The 25,358-nt window shown below is 32.8% G+C and overlaps 2 protein-coding genes across 2 annotated transcripts; both read right to left on the reverse strand.

The window, feature by feature from the left end:
* Positions 1-11,114: 11,114 nt before the first annotated feature.
* On the reverse strand, positions 11,115-17,907 carry LOC139864917 (ATP-dependent DNA helicase At3g02060, chloroplastic-like). The gene is made up of 12 exons (XM_071853484.1): positions 17,127-17,907; positions 16,307-16,778; positions 15,575-15,709; positions 15,325-15,449; positions 15,078-15,217; positions 14,861-14,931; positions 14,587-14,748; positions 14,270-14,356; positions 13,960-14,133; positions 13,819-13,863; positions 12,718-13,074; positions 11,115-11,675 (listed from the first exon to the last, which is right to left on the reverse strand). Exons 1-12 carry the CDS (start codon positions 17,846-17,848, stop codon positions 11,574-11,576), a joined length of 2,592 nt encoding a protein of 863 aa, XP_071709585.1. The 5' UTR covers positions 17,849-17,907; the 3' UTR covers positions 11,115-11,573.
* An 817-nt stretch (positions 17,908-18,724) lies between these two features.
* On the reverse strand, positions 18,725-23,726 carry LOC139861942 (nudix hydrolase 12, mitochondrial-like). Its single transcript, XM_071850465.1, has 6 exons — positions 23,507-23,726; positions 23,297-23,383; positions 21,297-21,393; positions 20,779-20,862; positions 20,034-20,183; positions 18,725-19,747 (listed from the first exon to the last, which is right to left on the reverse strand). Exons 2-6 carry the CDS (start codon positions 23,365-23,367, stop codon positions 19,496-19,498), a joined length of 654 nt encoding a protein of 217 aa, XP_071706566.1. The 5' UTR covers positions 23,368-23,383; positions 23,507-23,726; the 3' UTR covers positions 18,725-19,495.
* Between the last annotated feature and the right edge of the window lie 1,632 nt (positions 23,727-25,358).

Below are 25,358 nucleotides of genomic sequence, written 5' to 3' on the forward strand. Positions count from 1 at the left end.
TATCAAAAATCATCTCTCTAATTATACAAGATGGATCCCGTATCTAGTTCAAATTCCTTAAACTCCGACAGCTATTCCGATATGGATATTCACCTGAATTCCGAAGATAGTGTAATCGGAATGGATCAACCAATCGGCCATCATCTATTCTGGATGAATTGGGGATGGGTTCGTAGCCTACTTAATTATTGGAGACAAGAAGAAGGCGATCCCTTCCATCCACCACATTGCCCTCTTGGCGAAGAACCTGAAGCACTTACCGGCGAACCTGTTCGTAATACCATTTTCTCTCTCATTTCCAGAGTATCTCATCATGATTATATACTATCCCATATTATAAATCTTATTTATCCGATCGTCCGAACCACCGATCATCCCGGTATAATAGAAGAAGTCAGAGAGCTTCGTGCTCGGGTAGTGGCTTTGGAGAATATGGTGCAAGGGTTACGAACACCAGCAGCAGCACCCGCAGCATAACTGGTACCACCATCATCCACACCAACAGGATCATTACCACCACCAACAACATCCGCACCGCAAGCCTCAACATCACAATATGTACCTTAAACATCAACGTCATACGCATCGTAGTTACCAAGAAATACCAGCAACAATAACCGATGAAGTATTAACTCATTTTCCCTGAAGAAATTTTATGTATATTTAATATATATGAATTTTGAAATCAAAATAAATCTTTTCGTACTAAGATATTACGTGTGAATCTTAACTGGCAGGTACTACTCGGTTAGTTCATATTACTAATATGCTATACATCCTTCGTTAATGACTTAACAATCGCTAACTACAATCTCTGTTTCAACTCAATGAATTCATTTTCCTAATAAACCAAGTGTATTATTCAATTACATAATTGATTTTACATTTTCATTTTCGATGTACTCGAAACTTTCCAGAAAACGTCATCTGTGCCTTGTAAGGTTCACAAAAATTCCACGAGCATCAACATCCTTCACCAAGGAATATCAATAAGAATAAATAATGAAGTATTGATTTCATTAGTGAAATACTCCGCGAAGATTAGGTAATCTCTAATGTTTTGGAGATTATTCATTTCTAATTCAAGCCAAAAATCAAATAAGCTTAATATGTTATTAACTCATTAAATCTGTATTACATCTGAAGAAAATATACATACAGATATTTTCATAAAGACTGTAACAAAAATTCTTTGTACAAAGTATTAATTGTGAAAAAAAAAATAAAAAAATTACGGGTAGGTAGTACCCGGGAAATATTTAAGTTTGCAATTAATATGTTACACTGTACATTCTTCAACTTTGATTCAAAAATTATTAACAATACTCACAACGATATACAATCATTTTCATACAAATTCAATTACATATTCTGATATTGACGGATCAGAATCCAAGTTAAGATTTAACAAGTGACATCATTCTTAGATCTCTACATCTTTCAAAGATATACTTTGACTTCAAAACTGTGCAAGATCCTTTAGCATTGTTTTTACCGAAAATAACCTTGCAATTCCTTTTCAAAGTATCCAGTATTATCAACCATTCAACCAGTCAACGACGACCTTTCAGACTTATAATTTTGGCATATACGTTTTTGTTACTGGGGAACCTTTCATGTTGCACCACATTAACAGTAAAGGTACCAGCAAATTCATTAATCTGTGACGTAAAGTCTCTCCGAAAAACCATTATAATTGTTCATTGAAACCCTATCATGTACTCATCCACATCTTGTAACGGTAATTGCCATACCAACTACCGGAAATTAGCAATCAGTATTTCGAATTTCGCAGCAATTCTACGCCAACAGTTATATATATACATATAATGTCTATCTTTTAGACTTACATACTTCGAATGTGAAGTTTCTGAAAAACATCCCAAACTATGAACTAGTTCTCTGAAATTGGAACAATGCTGATGAAGCAGCAAAAACTGTAAACGACCTTAACAGTCAAAAGTTTGATGATAAAGAATGGTAAGGTGGTAAAGCTGAGAAAAAGAGAAGATTTGGAACTGGAAAATGGATTGAGCAGACCATGAAGGAGGCTGTGGACAAATCACAAGGAAGAAATCTACCTTCAAACGATCCAAATGATTCAGTGTCTGCTAAAATCGTTAGCAAACACCTTACTCCTCATTCTAAACCTTCACAGACAAACTTTACGCATCATTCTTTGATTCCAGATATTCTGAAATTCTAAGATATCATCGTATCTTTCATTATAAATATCCTCGATATTTTTGGAGATATCTTCATAACTATTCTTATCTGAAACCATTCATCTCTTCGCGCTATCTGTGTTACATCATAAAAGAAACTATTTTAGTTTCTAAATTCTGAAACCTTCAAGTTTAAAATATGAATGTTTTGAAGTAGTGTTGGGAATTGAAGCATGAATTAGTATAATATAATGACACTTGATCAACGTGATTATATTACAGTAAGTCATGCTGAGTTTCTAATGGAACGTGATAAAGGTTCACAGATCCCACCCTCATCATGAACCATGTTACATAACTTTTTCATTCTATATAATCTCTAAATATATCAAGAAAATATATTTCTTGATGATTCGGTCTTTTTCGGATATTCTGGTAATTTGACAAATCAAGATCGCGCCATTACAATTCCCTTCTTAGAATATTAACTATGTTCATCCAAAACTCCATACCTACGAATTCTGGACCATTATTCGCTTGACTTAAAGTCGGAAAAAGACAATGAAAGCATGAAGCTCCGAAATATAATGGAAAATATAAAGCCCTATAACAGCCCCGAAATTACAAACCGTGTATATCAATACGTATAGCAATATAAAGACACGGGAGAATGAAAAACACTATAACCCCAAGGTAATGGTAGAAGAAAATAATTTCCTCCGGTGGTAGATGAAAAAGAAGAATGACAGATATGAAAGTTAGGAGTATATCAAGAATCAGAACTGGATGAAACATTTTTACAATCTTTTGAAAATAGGAAATGTGGAAGAAGATGTAAGAGTGATGAAAATAATGAAACGGAAGAGGTCAATTTATAGCGAAATATCAAACATAGCAATCGAGGCAAATTACGCATTTAATCAAAAGAAATCTTAATTTCCTTAAATTCCGAAGAATCAAATCTTATTTAGATTATGAAGATTTTCTATTCCTTAAATTACGGAAATCAATCATTAAAACGTCAAGAGTTAAGACGAATCTCTATTCTCCATTTCACTCTTTTATGATAACTTCTCTCATACGCTTCGAATAATCGGATTGTTTTATCCATATTATTCAACGGTGATAAAACTCTATTTATCAACACATATACGGCATGAAAACATTTTTATTGTTAGTCATGACGACCTCACTCAAATTTCGGGACGAAATTTCTTTAACGGGTAGGTACTGTGATGACCCAGAAATTTTTGACCAAATTTAAACTTAATCTTTGTATGAGTAACACTTTCGACACGATAAGCAAAGTCTGTAAAACTGAATCTCAAAATTTTTGAACTACTTTCATATATTCAAATACCTTTCGGTTATTCTTGACGATTCGCGAACAATTATATGTATATAGATACATATATATATATATACTATAACTTGAAAATGTAACAATTTATTAATTGTTTGATACCATACATTAAACTTATTGGTTTAAATATTTATTTGAATATATATGATAAGTTAGAATATTAATTATATGAATAACTTGCGACGTATATTTAAAACGTGTTTATGAATGTTGAAAATATATATTAACTTGGTCATAAAACGATTTGTTATTATATATATATTAACAAATAGCGAGACAATGATTTATAGAAGTAAATGACCAAAACACTCGAAAGTTTAAGATACACTTTGAATGATATAGTTTATTGATAATTTAAGACTATATTTTGACAAAGGTACGAGTCACAAAACGTAAATTGCGAGTTTTCTAAGCGTACGAAAATGCGTTCGAGAAACTGGAACCGGGACATAAGTCGAGTGACAACGTACGAGTCATCGGAACGAAAATTACAAGTCAACTATGCACATGAATTTAATATAATATATAATTAATTATTTAATTATATATATTATATATATTATATAATAATATGTCGACAAACAAGAAAACAAAAACATTTTGAGCTGGATCAGGCGGCCATGCGATCGCATGGAAAATACACTAAAAACCCATGCGATCGCATGGGCATCAGATTCCAAAAAGTTGCCTATAAAAGGCCAGTTTCTGCTCGAGTTTAAATTTCACATATACTACTCCCTCTAATATTATTATTATTTATTATTTATATTAATATTATTAATATTATTATTATTAATATTATTATTATTAAGATTATTATTATTATTTATTTTATTATTATTATTAGTAGTATTATTATTATTACTAATTATATCACTTAAAATACTACGACGAGGTCATGAGGGTGTCACTTTCAAAATGGGTTTTCAAGCGGGATAGAGCTAAGAAAACTATGGGTTATTACTAAGGAGGTTTTGAGTATTGTTCAAGTGTTTTGCTCGTGAGTCAAACTAGTATTTATCATCTCCGTTGTGTCTACATACTTTCCTACAATATTGAATTACAATATTGATACGTTGAGATCTACGGTTAATTTTGCATTCCGAGTTTCGGTCACTTTTTGGTAAATGACCTTATGTGCTGCTAAGGTGAGTTTCATATGATCCCTTTTACCCTTTACATTTTTGGGCTGAGAATACATGCAAATGCTTTATTAATTGATTTACAATATTTATATGCGTGAGTTTCATTTGCCCTTTTTACCCTTTACATTTTTGGGCTGAGAATACATGCAAATGCTTTATTAACTGTTTTACAATATTTATATGCGTGAGTTTCATTTTCCCTTTTTACCCTTTACATTTTTGGGCTGAGAATACATGCAAATGCTTTATTAACTGTTTTACAATATTTATATGCGTGAGTTTCATTTGCTCCCTTTTTAATTGCTTTTTCAATATATATTTTTGGGCTGAGAATACATGCACTTTATTTTAAACGCAATGGATACAAGTACATACTAAATTCTACACTGAGTTTGAATCGAAAATCCCTTAGCTTTGGTAACTAGTAACTGCCAGTTATAAGAACTGGTGGGCGCGAGTAGTAGTATATGGATCCATAGGGCTTGATATCCCCGTCCGAGCTAGAGCACTAGCCTTTTAACGGACGTATGCTATTTGAGAAGCGTACACGTTGGTTTGCGTGTATTATTAAAATGATTATACAAAGGGTACAAAATATATATACGTTAAGTTTAGTTACCAGGGTGCTCAATTTCGTAGAATATTTTGATAAACGTTTCTGGATGAAATAACTGAAAACTTGTGATTCACCTTTATATACAGATTATGCGTAACATTAAAACTATGAACTCACCAACCTTTGTGTTGACACTTTTAAGCATGTTTATTCTCAGGTTTCTAGAAGTCTTCCGCTGTTTGCTTATATGTGATACAAGCTATGTGCATGGAGTCATACATGCTTTATTCAAGAAAACTTTGCATTCACAAAATCATCACCGTGTATCTTATTTTGACTTCATTGTCAACCGATGTATTATGGTAAACTATTATTTATGGCGATTGTCTATATGTAGAAATCATCAAACGTTGAAAACCTTAGAAATTGATATTCATTTATTGTGTACCTTTTGAAAAGAATGCAATGTTTACAAAACGTATCATATAGAGGTCAAATACCTCGCAATGAAATCGATGAATGACGTGTTCGTCCATATGAATTTGGAGCGATCGTCACATTACGCCCCGCCCATTTTGACACCCTATACTAAAGATTTTCATACCTCAAAAATGTACTCTTCGATCTGAAAACTTGCCAGAAGATTTGCTACAACATGTGTTGCAAACAGCTTCCCTCTTTTTATTACTGTCTGCAAAACCCAAATATAACCCATTTGACCCCTTTTCAGTTATTACAATCATAAACGAAACAGAGTATATAACCCATCTGACCCCTTTCCAGTTATTACAATAATAATCGAAACAATGTATATAACCCATCTGACCCCTTTCCAGTTAATGACTTCATATAGCTGATCACAATTGACCCGTATGATGCATATCAGATATCAAGATTGATTTTTGGACCCATCTGTTAAAAAAAAAATGATTTTTGGATGTTCATAATTTTAGTAGATGATATCAAGCTAATCAATTAGAAAAAATGAACTACAAAATCTCATAAATAATGAACAGCAAAACTTTCATTATCAGTTAATTAGCAAAAAAGAACTACACACATTTATAAACACTGACAAGCAAAATCTTCATCACCATTTATCAGTTTATATTTGTCTCTTAATTAATCAGACGATCAAAAGACTCATAGCAAAACCTATTTGTTAAAAAAAGGAATTCATACACAGACTCTCATTAACATAATTAAAACCTATTTGAGTACATGAATCGAAATCTATTTAGTGATGGATTAAATCTAAAAATTAGTTTTCGAGAACATAAGTATTAATACTGATTAGTTATATGGTACAATTACAATCAAGAAACCCTAATTATAATAATCTATAAATTTAAGTAAGCCACATGAGATGAGGGCAAACTGACCCATTTTTTCTTGTACATCTTATATTCTTTTTATAATACACCATTTGAGACTGATAAGATATCTATAAATGACATCAAGAAAGAATGTAGGACATCATAATGCATAATTTTTAAAAACCTTAACCACACCACCTCTTATATATCAGAGTTATATCACATCCTTGGGTCTTTGACTTCTCCGTCTGTCACAGCAAAGTCAACCAATTACCACATATTAAAGTTTTCATTATGTCACAATGTCCACTACTTTAAATGATTTTTTTTTTAAAGTTTGTCATCCTCTTATCTTGACATAAACATTAGTAAAAGATTATATTTTGGATATTTAAAATGCTTATGTCAAAATAATAATTAATCACAAATCCACAAATAATACACCAAAATACATGCGGTAAAATTGAGCACCTTTATAGTTAACTAATTGGGAATGCCACCACTTTTAATGATATTTGCCATCCTCTTATCTTCACATAAGCATTAGTAAAAGATTAAATTTTAGATATTTAATATGCTTGTGCCAAAATAATAATTATACAAAATGCACAAATAAGAGATCAAAATACAGGCTGCACAATTGAGCACTTTTATAGTTAACTAATCCGTAAAATACTACTCCGTACTTTTTAAACAGGCCATTAACTATTATATACTACATGTTTAGACTATAATAAATTACATGCAATCCATTCATAACACCTAAAGAAGTACTTTTTGTACAAAGGCAGTTATATTACATGCGCTCCTCCATTCATAACACCGTGACTATTATCGAGATGTTCTTTTGTTTTGCTTCCCCATTGATACAATTGCTTCAAGTCCACTTCCTATTGTAATAGTACATGACATATTAGTAGCAAGGAATAATCATATTATGTTGACTACCAAGAGTATTAAACGAACGAACACATGTCTCACATAAATTGATTTTTAGATAAATCAATCATCAAGTTTAAATGCAAACATATCAGTATACTTCAATCATATATAAGTTCATCCCATATTTAAAGACAAATGCCAAAAAATCATGCAGATTGTAACACATAAATTATCATCCATTGGATCAATTAATAAAATAATATTGTAACGAAATATAACACATAGTATATACCTTAATAACAGGAATACAACCGACATCATGACAAGTGCCACATAGAGCACGACGTTTTTCAAGGCATAAGTTGGGTGAGCGCTAATTGAGCGTTGTTGATCGTTGCCACGTTCTCATGGTTACAAACAGAGTATAAATAAACAAATTAAACAACAGAGTATAATGTACCTAAGTCTTACCATAAATCCGAGGCTTTAGAAAATTAATTGGTCATGACTGGTACTTCTTATTAAGTGTGTCATACAGATGAACACATCAAAGCCTTATGCAATTAAAGATAAACACATCAATACCTACATCTAAGTTTGTACTTAAACTTTAAGTTCACAGTAGTAACACATAAAAGTTTTAAATAAATAAGCATATTAAGGATGTGTAATAGAAATGAGACACCTCGTGAGCCACTCTACTGTTTTTTTTTTACCATTTTACGATGTGATAACACCTTCACTCTTGCATGCATCACCAAATCAGTTATACCTAAATCACAGTTGTATTTTACATATTACAGGAGTTTTTAGCAAACTCCCATCAGATGTGTGCACATAATATATCAAGAAACTTATTATAATCCAACTATTATCTATGATATACATATACATGTACATACACCATAATCATAACATAATATATAATGAACTTGTAATGCGAGAAATCTTTAAGTCAGCTATTTATAGTGTAACTTACATTTGTAGCACAATTGTTAATTCAATTAGATGTTGGACACAATCAACCGTGTAACAACCCCTTATCTATTTATGAGATGAGGATGTTTTTTATTTGGTTTACAGTGAGAGACAAACAACGACCACTAAAAATTGAAGTTAATTTAGAGTTATTTACAAAGTTACATGGAGCGTTTAACTCCATGTAACTTTGTAGATGTTAAATTACATATTTCTCATTATTGTGTTTGTGACCTATTCCAGTATGTGTAGGTGATCCAACCCGCCCAACTTTTCATGTCAACAACAATAGAAGTTGGATCAGAAAAAATGCACAAGTGAGATACAAAAGACATGGGCAAATCCTAACAATGGAACCCGATCGATGAGGTACTACTCTAACTGTTTTACCTTGTGAACCGACCTTTACAACTTGAATTGGTTTGAAAATAGCATGTTTTGTCCTTGTGACGGGACCTGCCCGTTTACCCATTCTTTAAGTTACATCATGATTAAGAGATATAGTATATTATAAGGAATACTCCAAAGCAACACGTTTACCAAACATCTAGCATGGCTCCTATTTTTGATTTAATCAAGTTATGAGATGTATATGAACAAAAATATAAGATATAAGATAACTAATAAGATAACTGTAATAAAAACTTATTATTAGTCAATAAAGGAGAAGACTTTTATTATACCAGAAATGAGTTGGAGTGGCCTAACCACATGAATGAGACTTCTGGTTATGTTTTCATATGAGCAAAACACAAGTTAATCATACTTTATCATACTGCAAACAAAATAAAACATAAAATCCAACATTTAATAACAGCGTATAATATAATAACCATGTTCTTTCTACCAATGAGCCAACATTAAAATTCGTAATGAGCAATTTAAATTAAGATCTTATGTTGTTACTAAGACACATAAAAATTTATGAAGTTCATAATTTTTGATTCATAAAGGGCAATTCAAATTGACCCTTGATAGAGTATAAACAGATCAATAATGTCAGTTTCACTTAAGAAAATAAAAAACTGTACCTGAGCAATGAAAATTAAATTGAATTCGACCTAGGCAAACCACTAAAAAATTGAGCTGGCAAGATGAGTGGGTTGGGTTGTCCTGTTAACATTGTGGCTATTTATTAGTATTATAATTCATGTGTTTAATATGATCAGAAAATGATACTATTATTTGATTAAAAGAATACTGAACATAAAATCCATTATTAATGGGAGGTCGTTGACTGTTTCAGAGACACATTGGTTGGTCTTTCAAACGGAGTATTAGAGGTGTCAAAATGAGTGGGTTTGGTTAACCTTGTAGACGGTTAAGGTGACGGTGCATCACAGTTGTATTAACTGATTATGCATTCGATAAAACTAAACATTCCATTAGTGCTATGCAATATAAGCATGGATGGTTTCTGCATCAACTGCATTGCTACAATGATAAAAACCAACGGCAAAACTACTCACAATATCACTCATAATAAATTCACATATAAAATAAATTGCCTTAAAGATGAAAAAATAAAAACTTGTTGCGATTAATATTAATACTAATATTACTTATGATTATGATAAAGTTATAGGATATTACCTCACATGAGTCGCTTGAGATAAATGTCCGAATATGGAATTTGATAAAAATCATCAAACTCTAAACTTAGAGAGTTGACTGAATGCTTCTAATAGAACACCAAAATCATCATGAATTCAGAATATCAAAATTAAATAGCTGATTCAATATAAGTCGAAATAAAACATCTTAGAAGGGGAAAAAATAATTTTGATTACATAATGTTGAAACCCTAATGAAAATGACTTTTGCTTTGAATCCAAATCGCGTAGAAAAAACCCTATAAAATTAATGATTGGTAGAATGATAATTAAAATACTGTAGTAAATTACGAATTCTTATAAGACATGTACATACCTTCCAACAATCGTCTTCATGGCTATTTGAATCGCCGGATTATGATTCGGATTGATTATGCGTCTTCGCATAAGCATCATCGTGAACCAGAAAACATATCACAGTTATGAGATGTTAATATTTTTAGGGTTTCAAATGAATGGGAATCTGTCGATTGTAGGAAAGAAAATGCTTTATTTACACAAAGAATCGGAATCATCTTGTTACATGTAGAAGATTATTAGACATTTTAGATGTTGGATTTTGAGAGAAGAATCGGAATCGATTAAGGGATTTCTACGGCGATTTGTGTATAGCGATTAGGGTTTTTTTCTGCGTGAGTGTTTAGATGGCTGCGACAGCGGCGATGGATAGGAGGGAAGAGGGAAGATGCGACGGTTACAATATTATGTATAAAAGTTTGAAAAACTGAAATAATACCGAGGGTTTTTTGTGGTTCAGATGCCACGTGTCGTGTTTGTAGGGATGGTGATGTGGATTTGAATGGCCAATAGGAGTGTGACAAATGTATGGTGAGGTGGTAGATTAGTGGATGAGAGCCATGTGGCAATAAGCCACATGGTTTGTAAATGGTAGAGAAGATACGTAATTTGTAAATATTTGTAAATAATTTATGATTTAAAAATCGCCATGCGAAACAAACATATGAACACTTATGACCTGAAGTTGTCATAAGAAATACTCGTTATTTTTAGGTTGATTTTTCATATTAATAGACCATTTGACCAACTGGAGCTAGCTGCTCTGTTGTCACATTTTTATTTAGCCTGCAATCCTGCATACTGAACAAAATTTGTATGTGATTTTTCATATTAATATTAATATACTTTAAATCCCATGTTAAATAATAAATAAATATAAAAATTCTATGATCATAATAATTACAATAAGCCAGTAATTGAGCTAATTAGTTACAGATACATTCATGTATACTACATCTACATGAATCATGCCACCATCCACAGAGGATATGTGGATATGTGGGCTGCTTGCCCACTGATCAGTGACTTAGAAATAGGTTCCTGCAATCGCTGAATGTATTGATGATTCATCAGAAGGGCACAGACCAATTTGAAGTGGCTTAGAAGGATCAACATCAGGTTTAACCCGCACGACAAAATATGCAATGTTCGGTTTAGTTAGCTTAACTTAGGTTAGGTTTCATACCGAGCTGCTTGCTATTGCATCGTATACAATACATCTTGATTGCTTATGGCGAGCATACCTTCAGCAGCTCCATTAGTATCTTATAAGGGCAGGTAACGCAGAATGAAGTTCGGCTAGCAACTGAAAGATCCAGGTAAGAAGCTGATCCTTTGGTAGATCTATAAGTAATTCCGCCTGTAACAGATTACCGATTCATCCATTCAGATATGAAATCTAACAAGTAACAGAATAGAGGTGGCCATTTTGATTAACTTAATTATAAATGGGTTGATATGCTAGGTTTTGTTTTATCTGTAATAGGTCAAATGGGTCAAACAGGTTGAAAATCACCCACAAATCCAAAACAAAATTCTAAAGCATACAACCCCTTCAAATCCCTTACTTAGAAGATAACATTAATGTTCTAATAATAAAGTTTTTGTAACCGTATTTGACATGCTAACTAAGTACGGAGTAATTTTTTAACACGGAAGTAAATTGAATTTCCAGGTAAACCAAGGTTGCAAAAATCACTACTCGGTACTCGGTCGGGACTTTTGAGGGAGTAATCGGCAACTCGGAAGTAATCGTTTTAAAACTTTCAGACATTTAAATAATAAGTTTCAAAATTATATGTGTATATTTGCCTAGAAATCCATAAACATAAACATAAATGTTAACATATTTGTCTAGAAATACAAGAAATCCATAAACGTTCACATATTTCTATAGAAACATAAATATGATCCTCATTTGTTCAAAAGGTTTTCAAATTCTAATTTAAATTTATATTAATATGTTGACCAATATTGACTTTGACTGACTAGATCCAAGTTTGACCCATTCACCATCGTTATCAATTAATTACTCGGATTTTGGAAAATCAGTTCGGCCGGTTCTTAAAAAGGAGTACTCACGGAGTACTCGGCATTAATCGGGGAGTTTACAACACTGAGGTAAACACAACCAATTTAACCCGCACTAAAACATACTACTTTTAAGGTGTTGCCCAACCCACCTGATAAACAAAACCCGTGCCCATCTTGCAACCTTAAAAATTGGGTGATGATATATGTACACAACCATTATTTATCCATACACAACCAAACATGTTTTTCAGTGTTGTATTGTACAACACTTCAAAGCATTGCTTTGTTTGGTTGTGTATGGATAAAAATTGGCTGTGTAGATATCCCCTAAAAATAAGATTAACTTGTAAAATATAAATCTTTTGTACCTTTATTTCTTCTCCTTCAAAAACAAGCATATTGCGATGAACATCTGAAAGCATGGCGTCTCGTATCATCTTAAACACTTGTTCACTCATATTTGTCATCATTACGACAGTTTTTCCAGAAACATAGATTCTAGTGATCCCTATATCTGCTGCCATTCTTTTCACGTAAAGTTTCTTGAGTAAAACTTCCATGGCGTAAGGCTCTTTACCATACTGTCTTCTTAAATCGACTGTAAATTGAACCAAATTCCACGTGTCTTTATCTGCGGCTTTCTCTGCATCTTTAACTACTTCGATTGGATTATCCAAATAATTTATGTACTCAGAAGATAGTCGAGGATTGATATCTAACTCAAGCTGACATAAAACAAAATACAGTTAAGACTCAGCACATGACTAAAAAAATAATACCTCAGCTAGACCCCGTTACCCTCATTATACACATATATTAATTATGGTTGAGGATTTACTGTTCACGGGGGTAAAATGTCTTTTTTCTTTGTTGTTGCTGACATTATCCCCGTCTCTTTTTTCTTTTTCTCTTTTTTGGGCTTTTTTTTTTGCCTAACAAAGTGGGCAACATATTTACTAGTTTATAACTAGATATGCCCAATTGTTGAGGTCATGTATTCTAGCCTTCTAGTGATAAAGCCATAAAGGTATACATGCGTCTCACCAGTAGCAAAATGAGCGAGTTTGGTTGGTTCAATGTATCGAATAATATTGCAAAAACTGAATTACTAACATAAGAAGATATTCTTTCACAACAAATTAGGATATTGTAATTTGAATACATTTTTTTTTTTTTTAGGCCTGCCTTATATAATAAAGGAAACAAAAATGGAAATTACAATACATAGTGGCACCTAAACTCAGATTACTTGATACAGACTGAGAAAAAGGTGGTCATTTGCCAAGAAACATTGGGCTAGACAAAACCATCCCGTAAATTTGAATACATGTAAGTTAATTTTGACATGTTCGACCCATTAAACCCCTTCTCCAAAATCTCGATAACTGAAACGCATAAATAATCGGGTCTCTTAAAGTCAAAATGTTCTTGCAGATAGTATCTAGCATAACATATATATCAGTGTGTACCTTTACGGATTTGTAAGGAACCGGACGTGTTCGATGTACATCAACCTAGTTATAATAAAAGTAAGATTTAGTAGTTAGGTTTAGTGGAACAAAGCAGTCATATTTACAAAATAACCAATAAGATAAAAACATCATAGATACCATGGATAAGCTCTCAAAAAGCATTTCAAAAAACAAATCAATGCCTACGTTGCCTATATCCCCTGTTTGTTGCACACCAAAAATATTACCAAAACCCCTTATAGTCATATCTCTTTCTGCAAGTTGCAACCCTTGACCAAGGTCACCACATTCTTCAAGAGCTGCAAGCCTTTTCTGTATTATTGCAAATGATCAAATTTAATATAATACTATTTTAAAGTCACTAATTATGTATGTGCTGTAAAAGTATTATAATATTATAATATTACATGTCATGCAATTTAGAATTTATATTAGTTCGTTATATTACCTGTGCTTCTGGAGAAAGTAACAATTTATTGGGGTAAAAAAGATGAGCATGTGCTTCCTTATTCGACCTTCCTACCCTTCCACGCAACTACATCAACAAAGTTATCAAACAAGAAAAGATTAGAAATACATATCATCACGTACAGTCCTACAGACTGTAGGTGTCAAAATGGGTAAGATGGATAAAATGTCAAAATGGGTAATTTGCAACTCTTAGGTCCATTTTTAGAAATTGTTTATAGATAATTAATGTTTTGAAATATGACTACAACTTTTGACCTGTTTAATTTATTTGACATAGTTTTTTCAGCTATCAACCTGATAGAGCTGAGCCAGGCCAAATTGCTGAAAGTCCTGGATTATAATGGTGTTAGCATTTTGAATGTCAAGCCCACTTTCTACTATATTAGTCGAAACTAGAATCTTGATTTCTCCATCGACAAATCTTGCCATGGTTTTCTCTAACCGTTTTGAATATAGCTGCACAAAAAAATACATAAGGATAAATTGGTAACAAGACGATGTATTTTTATGCATGAGCAGGTAAATACACAATGCTAAGTTATGCATATGGTAACAGAACAAGATTTACCTGTCCATGAGCAAGAGCAATTTCAAGATCTGGAAAAGACTTCTCAAGAAATTCCGTCACCTTTTCAAGACCTGTAGATTGTAATAAATACCGTCTAATTATAATTATATTACCAAGAAACAGCAAGTCTATAATTCAAAGTTTAACTTGGAATAGTAAAACATAAAGTCTGAAGCATTTGAATGGCTAATTAGATCAAACTATCAAATAAGGTTACCTTGAATTCTTGGCAAAACATAAAAAACCTGGCCTCCACGTTCTAATTCAAATTTGATTGCTGATATGACCTTTTCCTCACTATATTCTGAAAGATGTGTTTTTATTGGAATTCTTTGAGGAGGTGGTGTTGAGATCAAACTGAGAAATGACAAAAAAATAATGAAAAGAACATGTGATTATACGACACACAAGTTTAATCTAGTTGTTATAAAAAATAATCATTAGATAACACTCTATGGTATTACCTGCAATCACGAAATCCAGTTAATGCTAAATACAGGGTTCTTGGAATAGGTGTTGCAGAAAGAGTAAGAACATCAACAGAAGTTTTCATTGAAGCAATCATTTCCTTTTGTTTGACACCAAATCTCTGCAAACCAAAGACACGTGTTATTCACATGATTAATTTATTTATCTCATTTTGCATTGATAAAATCTGTATATTAAAAGATCAAATGGCCACAACAAAATATGTAAAAGGCAAAGAAGGCAAACCTGTTCTTCATCAACTATAAGAAGCCCTAATTTATCATATGTGACACGGCTTCCAAGAAGCGAGTGAGTTCCGACAATAATATCCAGCTCGCCATTTTGGATCAAATGAAAATACTCCTCTCTTTCTGATCTGGTCTGCATGTTGTAAAAGGTTAGGTCCATAGCATTGTAGCTAGTTGAGTATCAAGAAACTAGTCTCAACAGATTAAGTTGTAATTGGGTCAATTTGGGTCGTGTTTTGTCTCAAATGGGTTGAGTCAAAAAATTTACCTAAGGAAGCTTGTCAAATGGGTTGAAACTTGGTTAAAGTCTTATTTAATCGGATCAAACTTATATATTTGGTTTATTATAATACATTAAATAAATACCAAATTTATCACATTCATTAGTCAAATGTTCAAATAAGTATTACAAAAAGGAACTGCAATAATTTTTGAATTATATGGATTTTCACGCCCATTGTGCCACCTCTAATTTATGACCAATTTCTCAATATATGATGGACAAGTCTTCATACTTCAACCATTTAGGGTTATGTTAAAAATGCATATCATATCATATATAGACCATATAACTTAGTATCTATGGTTATGAAAGTGTATCCTATTACCATTAACAGTTAACAATATAAAGTATAATATACCAGAATATACAGCAAATTATAATGCTCATTTCATCTCAAATAAGCCACATGATCTAATAAACAACGAGAGTTAAAGAAGACCGTCTAACCTGAAATCTGCTCATAAGCCCAACCCTGATGTTCGGATACTTCGAAAATCTATCTGAGATAACTCCAAAATGCTGTCTAGCCAAAACAATAGTCGGTGCTAACACCATTGCCTGTTTCCCAGAAGAAACAACACAAAAAAGTGCTCGTTGAGCTACTTCTGTCTTCCCAAACCCAACATCTCCACAAATCAATCTATCCATCGGTGTTTCTCTTTCTGTCAAATCCTTCTCAACATCAATAAACGCCTGTTTCTGATCAGGTGTAGGCTCATAAGGAAATTGAGCAACAAATTCAGCCATAGCAGGATTTTTAGGGTATGGAGGTCTCCTTAATCTTAACCTATTCAAATAAACCTCCATTAAATCAACCACCATTCTCTGAATTGCAACCTTCCCTTTAACCTTCCTCTTCTCCCAAATACTTGTATCCTTCAATCTCCCCAATCCCCGAGGCGCTCCACTTTCATTCGGACTACAAATAACCATCGAACCAACCAAACACACCATTTAAGTTCAGTAAAAGATATCAAATTATAGTTTAGGTGTCTACAAATGTATCAAATTAACCAAACAATATAGCGTAACGGTATTTTTGCTGACATGCACTCTGCCACATTAACAAGACCGGTGTCTCCTTGCCGATTTACATATTATAAGCGTTTAGATAGACAGATAAACATAATACAACCTCTAAAAGTTGTAACATACAATAGAGTTTATGGTAAATTTTGATACATTGTTGGACACTTGACCCTAAAAATCATCATAATCAATCAATCAATGTATATAAATAAAGTAATACTCTGTAAGTAATACTTACAGATTATAACGATAGAGAAACCGAGACGCTTGTTTAACAGGAAGCTTAGCAACACCATCAGCATACTGAATGTAAACATAATCAATTGGAGTAGTAGAACCTTCTGGAATACTAGGCCTAATTGACATAAACCTTCCAATTCCAACTTTCTTATGCACAACATAATCACCTTCTTCTAAACTAAACGGATCTACTTTATAACTAAATCCACCATCACTATCATTACTACTATTTGAATCACCATTAACATTATTATTGTTATTATTAGTATTACGGAAACGACCTTTTTTCAATTCACGTAAACCACGCTGTTGTTGCTGTTTCACCAGTTGAATATACTTATCAACCTCCTCATCCGATACTTCGGCACCGGAGCCGGAGCCGGAATTTGAGTCCGAGCTATACCTACCGGAATTCCGTTTAGTGAACTGATCCTTAAGGATTCTGTCATTGAATGTTGAAATTAGGTCAGTTTCTGAATCCTGACTGTCGAAACGAGTGACTCGGTCCGGACCGGTGGCGATGGCGCTGAAAACTGTGAGAGATGAGAAATTGTGGTTGTGGTTGTGGTTGTGAAATGGAAATGAGGAAATTGAGTTGCGTCCGGTGAAAAATGGCTTTCGTAGACGGAAATATGAAGCGTTGAGGAGGTGTGGTGGCGGTGGAGGTGGTGGAGATGAGGCGGAATACGGTGGTGGTTTGATGATAAGAGTGGCCGTCATGGCCGGGAAATATGACTGGTACGGCACAAGGGGGCGATAAGCTGTGGAGACAAGCTGTTTTCAGCTTATCATTTAGCAAATATTTCTTTTCCATTTTTAATTTTAATAAATAAATTAATTAATGGATAGAGTAACGGAATTAACTAATTCACTCATATTTTAACACACAGTATGTTGTAATTTAATTTATTTATTTATTACCTACAGTATATATGATATCATAGCATATATGATTATGAGTTTCACATAAGTTTTACCGAAATGAGTCTTTTATATTCGAACATGTTTTGCTTTTTATATTTGACAGTTGATTATTGATTATTGATTATAAATATAATTATAATTTTATGTGTTAGTATTGCTGTTTTACATTTTCTTTTAACCATAAATTTAATTTAATTTAATTTAATTTTATATAATGTGTCAATAATCTCTAGTGCTATTTTTTGTTTTATAAAACGGGAATTTAAATTAAAATAGATCTAAATGATATCTTATTCTTACGATAATAATTAGTCAGTAATGACAGTTTATTTAATTGATAATCCTACGATCTTTTTTGACAAATGTATGGAATCTAAATTACATCCCAATACAATGAACAAAATCAATCGAATTGAAAACTATCACGTGAAACTACATTTGAGATTCCCCTAACAACAAGATCTTATCAAAGGCCCGAACCCTGACTCGATTGCAACCAAACGGTATCAGCCACCACCGAACAAGGAATAATCCTAACTACATCTAACAAACAATAAGGTTGCAATCACAGTGCAATATCCTCATAACCAAACTCGATGAGTAACCCGACTTAATCTTGAATGTCGCCATTGCGGATTGAAACTGACAAATGGATACTGAAAAAGTATCCACGAAACCCATGAGTCACATCCATAAGCATAACCACAGTACCACAAAAGCGAACCCGGAAAAGAGATAACATCCAGGAGGAAGATCAGCGACACAAGGTGAACACGAGAAAAGGAAATCTAGAAACAAAACACGTCGTACAAGGAGAAAAAAAGGAGAGCAGGTTTAGAATTACAAACATGAACACAAACCAACATCCTTTGTAACCAATAAACAAAGAGCAAAATTGAACAAACCAACATAAACCATTGAAACCCAAGATCTGATGTGACCCAAAAATAGAAAACACAGTCACTATTGGGAACCGATCCCACAAAACGACAAGAGACACAAGCCATACCACCAAATAGAACCGCCACAATGATGGCAGGGGGGAGCCACCATGCCCGAGCAGGAAACCGGACTGAAACTCCCTCATCGGAGCAAAGTTACTGACTTAAATAACACACATTCGAAAAAACGACGAAGTACACAAAAATCACTTCCCAAAACGAGTACCAACAACCCACCAGCAGGCTGAGACGACGGTGGTGCGAAGTTTCCGATTGAAGTTTTAGTTGTAAGTTGCAGTAGTATCTAGTTAGAACTGTACTAACTTTTGTTATTAAAACATAAAACTTAACAATTTTCTACACAACATGCTACACGTCTCTAAATATATGTGCAAGAAAAACAATTAGATATTCAACGAGCGTTTCTTGTAGCTTGTTCACCAACCCACACTCCATAAACAAGTGAGGTGGCGTTTTTCGACAAGCATGAGGTGCTAGCAAGCTATAAGAAAATGCTAGCAAGAAGCATGATGCCGTATGAAGTACTCGTTGTCACAGGTCCATTTACATGGCAATTTGTCGACATTAATTGACAATCTTCGCCTTCTTGTGTCGTTGCGTGATCATCTTTTACTTCTACTGTCATCTCATGTTCAGTCTTGTTTTTTCCCTTTTCCATCACCTTAACAAATACCGTCAGTGCATTGCGCATCCACTCGTATCGACACAAATCAAATGCTTCCTCAATCGACACCTGTGTCCCGTTACAAATATAAATCTTTAATTTTTTCAAGTTAAAAAATAGGCCAGTGGTTGGGGTCTTGAGTTCCTTAGAGGTCTCAGGTTCGAATCTTGTTCAGAACAAATATTTTGTGGTGGCCAGAGAAGGGTTGGAAACAGCCAGGAGTAATCTTGCTGGGTTGCGTACACGGGAGAATGGAGTGAGATTACTCGCCCTCCCGGGTAGCCCGAACAGAGAAAAACCTTCTAACTTTTATTTTTGTTATTTTCAAATTAGAGAAGAGCATGTAAATAGTTACCCATTTTCTGCTTCGGTTGTTTTGCTCTGGCCATGATTCAAGCTCCTCGGTCACCTCTAACGCAAACATGTAACCCTTGCATCCGCCTTCACTGGTACAAGCTTCTTGTTTGCTCTTGCTTCTAAACTCCCATACTCCGAGCGGATTTTCCTATACATCAAACAACAGTCTTAAAAGGGTGTTCAGGCGTGAGTTTCGAAAGTGATTATTTATACTGAATGATCGTAATTAGATGATCATCCATGATAAATGGCTTGCTGAAGAAAGCGTTCGAATGTGCTTAAGCTACAGTTACGAATAAAAAAGAAAATATAATAACTTATACATTTGTGTACCAAAACAAATAATTGTAATGGAAAGGGGGCGCTTTTAAATGGAAGTAAAAGTCTTAAACTAAATTAAAAGAAACGATAACATTATTCTACCCCTTGCGTAGTCATTTTGGAAGAGGATGGAACTGATTATCCAAAATTCAGTATTTGACTCCTATAATTACTATTGAAACTTCAGTAGCAATAAGCAGATGATCGGGTCCAAAACACAAAACCAAAGGCTTCTTATATGCTTGTTCCCAGGAGACAAAACGTTTATACTGACTATATTTATTAGATTACCACGGTCAACAATTGCAAAGTAAAGTGATCATTGACGCCCAAGTATGACACATTAGTAACCAGTATTATGGTATTAATAAAATTTTTACGATCACTAGTAATAATTAACATGCACAGCAGATGCAACCTACTTTAAGGATTCCTCTTACTCCAGCTTCCTCTAAAGCTTCACGACATGCAGCTTCTTCAACTGTCTCATCACTCTCCCATCCACCCTATAATAAGTAACGTCACAAGGAATCAGTTCAAAACATTGAGCTATAAATGGGTAGACTTGGGATATGTTATAACAGTTATATCTCAAATGGGTCATTTGGGTTAAACTGGATAACTGAAAAGAAACAAGCCAAACGTGTAGTGTCATCCTAAGTGTAGTCGAATGTATAAATCTATAAACCTTCTAGATCACTTACTTAGAAAAGTTAGCTAACTATGTGATAATAGACTTTATGATCATGTTAGCACATTGAAGATATTAAAAATTTGGATTATTTTTTACAAGAATAGTTTGTGGATCAACCCAATCCTTTTGACGCCACTAAAAAGTCATACTTTTTAACCCATATCCAAATATCCAATATGACCCACAACACAAACCCGCCCGTTTCCCACCTCTACTTTACATAAAAAGTAACCATAGTGAACGTACCTTTGGGAATACCATGTCATCACGGTTTGGTGAAGATACCATCAGTACTTGTATCTTGTTCTGGTTGTTAGTCTTCGACAGTCTAAATGGAATACACCTGTTGTACAGATCATGATTGTAAGCATACACCAAATAACAATCATGGTAGCTTATAAGAACTGGTATGAAAACTGTCTATGGTAAGCCACTTTTTGCACTTGATTCTCTGCTTTCAGATAAAAATATACCAATGACATTGCAACACATAAGAAGTACATGGCGTAAAACCTTATAATTTAGTCAAATACGACTATAAATAAATAGAAAACAATCCAGTTTTTGTCTTTGGTTCAGATAAGACTATAAGAAGTACTCTTTTGGAAAGATCTGTGGGTTGATTTTTCCATCCAATGTAAGTATCGATCATTTATTCAATGGTTTTGGTTTTGGTGCGGGTTCAGGAACACCCAAAAAGATATGGCAAACCGTCGAATGCATCACGCCATATCTCATTTGGAAAAATAGAAATCATAAGGTCTTCCGCAACGTTGCTTGGCCTCTTCAAAGATCGTTAATGAGGTACAAGTTTAGTCATTCGAGTGGATTAATTATCATTCGAGAAAAATCATATTGGATGGCATCAGTGGCTTCTTCACCCAAGCTGTTCGGGTAACCCTCGCATTAATAACCTGGACCCAGGATGATGAAGCTCCCTTCTGTGGGTCGTTCAGTGTCTAAATGGTGTGAAAATTGTATACTTCATGTTGTATTCCTACTGTTTTATTTAGTCATATTCTCAGTTTGCTTGTTGGAGCTTTGTAAACATGCAAACTGCTTTGTACATCCTGTTTTCCCTTTTATATTTTATATAGTTGATTGCTTTTCAAAAAAAATATATAAATTTTAAGTAGAAAACAACTGTTATTTAGGAAATAATCCATTTTGTTTCAATAAAGCAATTTAGCACGTTGAAAGACTTGAGAATGCTATGGGCAACTTCTAAACCAAGTACTCGGCCCATTTTAAAAAGCAAACTCCATAGTGTATATATGTTTCACCTTTTAAGCAACAAAATACAACTAAATTTGACTAATTTTACATTAATTGATTAAATTTGTGCTCTTTTAACTATTTTTTCCCCTCCTAAACATCTCTTGATAAATTACATCCAATTTTTAAGTCAACAACAACAATACCCAATCACGCACTCGCGGGGTATGGAGAAAACTTAAATTGAACAATAATTCAACAAACAAGGGCTACATGACCTCACTTTTCAGTATTGTAGCCCATCCACTTTACACTTTATAAAACACAAGCTTTCTTGTCTAAGGTAACAGCCATTTTTGAATAAAAAACTTTCCATATCTTGTCCTATTCAACAAAGTTTTTTTTTTTTTTTTTTATATATATATATAGTTATCCACATATGTCAATTGTCAACACACTACTATAGTTAATTCTTCTTGCAATAACAATCCAAGTAGGACATTGCGGTGGGAAGATAAGATAGCAAGTTGTTTAAGACTCACTTGCATGGTAGTCTACATTTTATAGAAAAATATGGGGAAACCATCCAGCAGGTGCAGCTAGGTAAAAACTCAATACTGACTGAATATGTACATTTTAGAAAGATAAAGGACTAAAGGTGTAAACTTTGCTATATTATCTTGAAATAAACCTTTATATCCCCAATTAATACAGTAGGTTTATAGGTTTATCATCCTAAATTAAGTTATGGTGAACATTGGAACTAAATCTGGTGATCAAAACATTGAATTCAATAAACTACTAAACTTAATATTACTTGCTTGACCAAAAACATTAATTTGATTTCTAAATTATGACCTCATCAATCATTCAAACCGACTTTTAAAAATAGTCTCCGTAACAAATTTGAACACAATGTCAATGAGGTGATAATGCTAAATAGATACAGATATTTCGTAATATATATTTATATTTAGATTTATATATGATAAAATTATATATAAGCTCACTGAATTTGATAAATAAAATACCCGGAAACAAGGCGAAGATCGTTGTCGTAACGCTGTAGAAGACGACCCGTTCTAGCAACAATTAATGACATGATAACCCTAAAATATCTGCAAAATTCACAAACGAATAAACGAAATTAATCATTCATACATTCATTCATTGTGATTATATGTGAAATATATAACAAAATCAGAAAGGATTGAAATATGCTATGATACAATGATGCATACCGTAAGTAGCGTGAGGATGCAAAATCAAATTGGGATATACATGGCGGTACGTTGGGAATCAAAAATTGAGAAATTGATTAGTGAAATTAATTTCATGGATCGTAGGACTGTGTCTGCAAATTTTAATTGGAACGAATAAAAATAAGGATTTCAGGGGGCGGTTAAAATATATTTGTAAATAAATAAATAAAATAAAATGTGGGAACAATTCATAATTTGTGAACTCCCTCCATCCATTGATATTTGGTTACTTATATACGGAGTATGAAAGATGAAAGAAGAAGATAAAAACAAAACCGATTTTTTATTTGCGTGATCTGTTTTATTTCGCGTATAATCTCTAGTGAAATAAGTTGGTCTTATTTTAATTTACTTTTCCTTTTTTTTTTTTTTTTTTTCCTTATTTTTAGTTACGAGAGCTCTTAGACCATTTCAAACCGGTACAAGCTTTCTCCTCAACATCACATAAACACATTTTTTTTTTCTCTTAAAGTAACTCGGGAGTAGTAACTAGGGGTGTGCACCATTTAGTTTCAAACCGAATATCGAATCGGATCCAAAAAAAAAAAAAAAACTAAATTGAATTTTTTAAACGGTTTTCGGATCAATCGAAACCGAAATCAAATTCGTAATTCGGTTTTTGGTTTGGCTTTTGGTTTTGAAAATTTTAAATTTGGTTAACCGAAAATCGAATTAAAACCGAATTCAAATTAATAACATTTTACAACATATTTATAATTATAATATTTATATATTTATATTATATTTGATGTATTATTACATTTTTATTAAACAATAAACATGTTATATATCATATATACTTAAATTAATTCCACAACCATTATTTCTAATTTATATGTAAGTTTATGCTGGTTAGGATTTTTATTTTTAGTGATTTTCGGTTTTAACCGAAATCAAATTCGATTTTTGGTTCAGTTTTGGTTATGGTTTTGATATTTAAATCTGGTTTCGGTTTGGTTTTTGGTTTTGATTTTATAAGTTTCAAAATCGAACCGAATAAACCGAAAAATCAAAAACCGAACCGATGAACACCTCTGGTAGTAACTCATGATTAAATCACTAGCACTCATGAGACACATCATCACAAAATTAAAATTAAGACTCACTATATTATTTAATTAAACAAGTTATAACCATTAAAGATAGCAGTACAACACATTTATTCGAACACTGAAATGTGTTGTATAAGGACGAAATGCAGGGCAAAACACGAGGGCTAAGGGAGTGGCGAAAACAGGAATTTTTTTTACCCGAGGTGAAATTTTTTTAAAAAACGTAGCAACTTTTTTGGATAAAATATGAAGTTTTTTAGGCAAAATATGGAGTTTTTTTATTACGACCCTCAATTTTCCATTTCTGTTTATACTGTTCAACTATTAGGACTTTGTGCTCATAAACTTTATTTAACAAAACTTTGATCAAAATTTCTCATTAATGTAAGTTTATGTCTTTCTGTGTTTTTATATTTATAAACTGTGTGTAATAATATTAAATGGTGACAAATTATGTAGATTAAAAATAATAATGAGAACTAAATAATTAAATTAAAGACATGGACTAATAAGTAAATGATTAAATAAAATGTATTTAAATAAAAGTAACATTTACATAAAAAATATATATATAAATTATATAAATAGATAGTTAAATGCCGGAAAAAAAATATATTTATTAATAAGAATTTCGGCCAAGGATATAAAAAAAATAAAATCTTGATCCCTAAGTCATTCATAATCCTACTCTAATCCTAATCCAAACTCTTGATTAATTCCCTATATAAAGCCTCAAGTTATTCCTTAAATTGCACCACAAATTCAATCACAAGATCCCT

This window comes from Rutidosis leptorrhynchoides, chromosome 8 (genome assembly GCF_046630445.1).
Source record: "Rutidosis leptorrhynchoides isolate AG116_Rl617_1_P2 chromosome 8, CSIRO_AGI_Rlap_v1, whole genome shotgun sequence".
Classification (NCBI taxonomy): domain Eukaryota; kingdom Viridiplantae; phylum Streptophyta; class Magnoliopsida; order Asterales; family Asteraceae; genus Rutidosis; species Rutidosis leptorrhynchoides.

What these genes read in the sequence shown, in the direction of transcription:
- LOC139864917 (XM_071853484.1), bottom strand. Translation starts at nt 17,848, where the DNA reads ATGACGGCCACTCTTATCATCAAACCACCACCGTATTCCGCCTCATCT. An exon ending in TTTCTCTATCGTTATAATCT is followed by an intron (nt 16,779 to 17,126) that starts GTAAGTATTACT and finishes GGTTATTTGTAG; the next exon opens with TCCGAATGAAAGTGGAGCGC. An exon ending in TTCCTTACAAATCCGTAAAG is followed by an intron (nt 13,075 to 13,818) that starts GTACACACTGAT and finishes GTTTTATGTCAG; the next exon opens with CTTGAGTTAGATATCAATCC.
- LOC139861942 (XM_071850465.1), bottom strand. Translation starts at nt 23,367, where the DNA reads ATGTCATTAATTGTTGCTAGAACGGGTCGTCTTCTACAGCGTTACGAC. An exon ending in GATCTTCGCCTTGTTTCCGG is followed by an intron (nt 21,394 to 23,296) that starts GTATTTTATTTA and finishes TCTGTACAACAG; the next exon opens with GTGTATTCCATTTAGACTGT. An exon ending in ATGACATGGTATTCCCAAAG is followed by an intron (nt 20,863 to 21,296) that starts GTACGTTCACTA and finishes TACTTATTATAG; the next exon opens with GGTGGATGGGAGAGTGATGA.